At 39.6% G+C, this 3,269-nt stretch overlaps 1 protein-coding gene across 1 annotated transcript in view; it reads left to right on the forward strand.

Annotated features, from left to right (window-relative positions):
* LOC106012698 (adenylate cyclase, germination specific) overlaps positions 1-3,269 on the forward strand; it is a 73,122-nt gene that overhangs the window by 42,672 nt on the left and 27,181 nt on the right. Inside the window, exons 5-6 of the mRNA XM_035971590.1 lie at positions 320-431; positions 1,987-2,085. Of these exons, the coding sequence (XP_035827483.1) occupies positions 320-431; positions 1,987-2,085 (211 nt within the window). The remainder of the gene's footprint in view (positions 1-319; positions 432-1,986; positions 2,086-3,269) is intronic.

Here is a 3,269-nt window from a genome sequence, read left to right on the forward strand (position 1 = left end):
GATGATGATGATGATGATGATGATGATGATGATGATGATGATGATGATGATGAGGATGATGATGATGATGATGATGATTACTAAATATGATTGTCATTAGTATCATCATCATCACAAATATTATGATTACTATTATTATTATTATTATTATTATTATTATTATTATTATTATTGTTATTATTATTATTATTATTATTATTATTATTATTATTATTGTTGTTATCATCATCATCATCAACATTCAATGTTTTCATTCTCCCGAAAATCTCGGGGTTTTTTTTTTCAAACATAAGTTTGTTCTTTTCTTGTTGTCCCCCAGCACGCGGAGGAGATCGCCACCATGTCCATCGACCTCCTGTCTGCCATTAAACAGATCGACGCCCCGATGGTGGAGGGCGGGAAACTCAAGATTAGAATTGGAATACATTCAGGTTAGTGGGCTCAATGACGTCACAAAACTCAAGGTAATAATTGGAATACATTCAGGTCAGTTGGTTAAATGACGTCACAGAAACTCAAGATTAGAATTGGAATACATTCAGGTTAGTGGGCTCAATGACGTCACAAAACTCAAGGTAATAATTGGAATACATTCAGGTCAGTTGGTTAAATGACGTCACAGAAACTCAAGATTAGAATTGGAATACATTCAGGTTAGTGGGCTCAATGACGTCACAAAACTCAAGGTAATAATTGGAATACATTCAGGTCAGTTGGTTAAATGACGTCACAGAAACTCAAGATTAGAATTGGAATACATTCAGGTTAGTGGGCTCAATGACGTCACAAAACTCAAGGTAATAATTGGAATACATTCAGGTCAGTTGGTTAAATGACGTCACAGAAACTCAAGATTAGAATTGGAATACATTGAGGTCAGTAGGTCTAGACTATCTGACGTCACAAAACTAGATTAGAGCTGGAATACATTCAGGTCAGTATGCTAAGTCTTAATGACGTTAACATTTTCTAATTATTGCCATTAGCATGTGCACTTGCATGGTTTAATCTAAAAAATACCTGGCTTTCCGTTAGCTCAGTTGGTATCTTTCATTCTGGTCTACTGAGTGGGCTACTGTTGTTGGAATTCCTGACCTGTCGTTCTTGAACTCGGTTCATTATGTAATAATAAATCTAATTAATAAATAGCATTTGTTTAGCGCATGCACCCACTAAAAAGCAAGCTCTATGCGCTTTACACTATATTATTACCCCAGCAGACCATAGAACACTCAGAAATATTCTTAGCTTTCCGGGAAGTATACAGTGCAATTAGTAGCTGGTTAAGCGCTCAAACACTAACAAACTGACAATAAGATCTTTCACTGTCTATAGCTGAGTACCCATTTTCACCTGGGTGAAGTGGGGAAAATTCGTGTAAAGTGCCTTTCCCAAGGACAGGGGCGTCGGGCCCGTGGCTCGAACCCCCGAACCCTCAACCTCAGGATTACGAGTCCGGTAGCCTAACCACTAGGCCACCGACGCCACAAGTGACGTTTTCAAGGCTCTCAAATCGTTTGGCTCTATCCAATAGAAGTTGGGGGTTAGACTCTGAGGTCCCGACCCTCGAAAAAAACTTACAGTGTTGAAAGAGGTGTTAAACATGACGTACACTTTCGAGTCTAATGCAATCGTTGTGATTATTATTATTATTATTATTATTATTATTATTATTATTATTATTATTATTATTATTATTATTATTATTATTATTATTATATGTCTAACGTAATCTTTTAAACACGTTATCATTATTACTATTATTACTCTTCTTCTTCTTCTTCTTATTATTATTATTATTATTATTCTTATTATTCTTATTATTCTTATTCTTCTTCTTCTTCTTCTTCTTCTTCTTCTTCTTCTTCTTCTTCTTCTTCTTCTTCTTCTTCTTCTTCTTCTTCTTGTTATCATTACTATCATTACTATTATTACTATAATTTCGACAAGACTAACAATGCTGCCCCCCCCCCCCTGTCTCCCCAGGTCCGTGTGTGGCGGGTGTGGTGGGCCTAAAGATGCCGCGCTACTGTCTGTTCGGGGATACCGTCAACACAGCCTCTAGGATGGAGTCAAACAGTGAACGTGAGTGGTCTCGTTGTCTGTTGTATCATTGTGATTTCTTGACCTCCCCCCCCCCTTCCTCCCACCTTCGAGTCCAACAGTGAGCGTGAGTTGTTTCGTACTCTGTTGTATCGTTACGATGCCTTGACACTCTCCCCCGTCTCTCCTCACCCCAACCTTGTCTCCCCCAACCGTGTCTCCCCTCCCCCCCCCCCCACTCCCCGAGTCCAACAATGAACGTGAGTTGTCGCGCTTTCTGTTGGGTCGTTAAGATTTCTGGAGTGCCCTGACCCTCCCCCTTTCTTTCCCACCTTCACCCCAACCCTACGATACAAGCCTAAAATCCACTCTAACAACCCTCCCCTCCCCCTATCTCTCCCACTCTCACCACAACCCCACCATACAGCCCTCTCTAACAACCACACTCTTCTCAATTCAAAACATCCCAAACTAAGCAAAACACCGTCAATAATAGTGACTATGGCCTCTAGGAAGTAGTGCTGGGCGGCTTGGTTCCCGATTATTGAAAGCTAGGAATCGTAGGAATTGACTCCGAACCCAATTACTTACTTTCTAAAGATGTGATTTCTTCTCGTGGTTACATGGTTGGCTCCGAATATCTTCAAGATTTAGGATTACCTTGGTTTCGGAACACTACGAAGCATCAACTTTCATTTGTCAAAAATACATTCTTTAAAAAAAAGAAGATTTTAATGATTAAAGTAACTGGTAACGGTTGGTTTACGTAAAAAGGGGTTGGAACTTTTCTTCCGTAGCATTAATACATTAATCGTGGGGATCGGTTCCGGAATCAATTCTTCGCCCATCTCTACTAGGAAGGAGTCCGAAAGTGAGAGTGAGTTGTTTGGTTTTTTGTTTTATCGCTATAAATTACACTTTTGTTTGTCCCGGAGGGCACGTTGGTTTACAATGGCAAACATACATTTACATACATAGGTACATAATTATGAATACGTGCATACATAAATACATGCATAAATACATACGTAGATAATCAATATTACACAAATACAGAACAGTTTACTATCATGCCACTGTCAGTCGCCACTGTGCAGCGCCCTGTGACTTATGATTTTTAGAGAGCTCTTACCCTCCTCCCAAGGTACTGAAACAAAGCTGTAAACACGCTCTCGCACACACACACACACACACAGGTGCGCTGTTAGAGTTATGGTCGTGGTTCA

The sequence above is a fragment of the Aplysia californica genome, unplaced genomic scaffold (genome assembly GCF_000002075.1).
Source record: "Aplysia californica isolate F4 #8 unplaced genomic scaffold, AplCal3.0 scaffold00467, whole genome shotgun sequence".
In the NCBI taxonomy this organism is placed as follows: Eukaryota; Metazoa; Mollusca; class Gastropoda; order Aplysiida; family Aplysiidae; genus Aplysia; species Aplysia californica.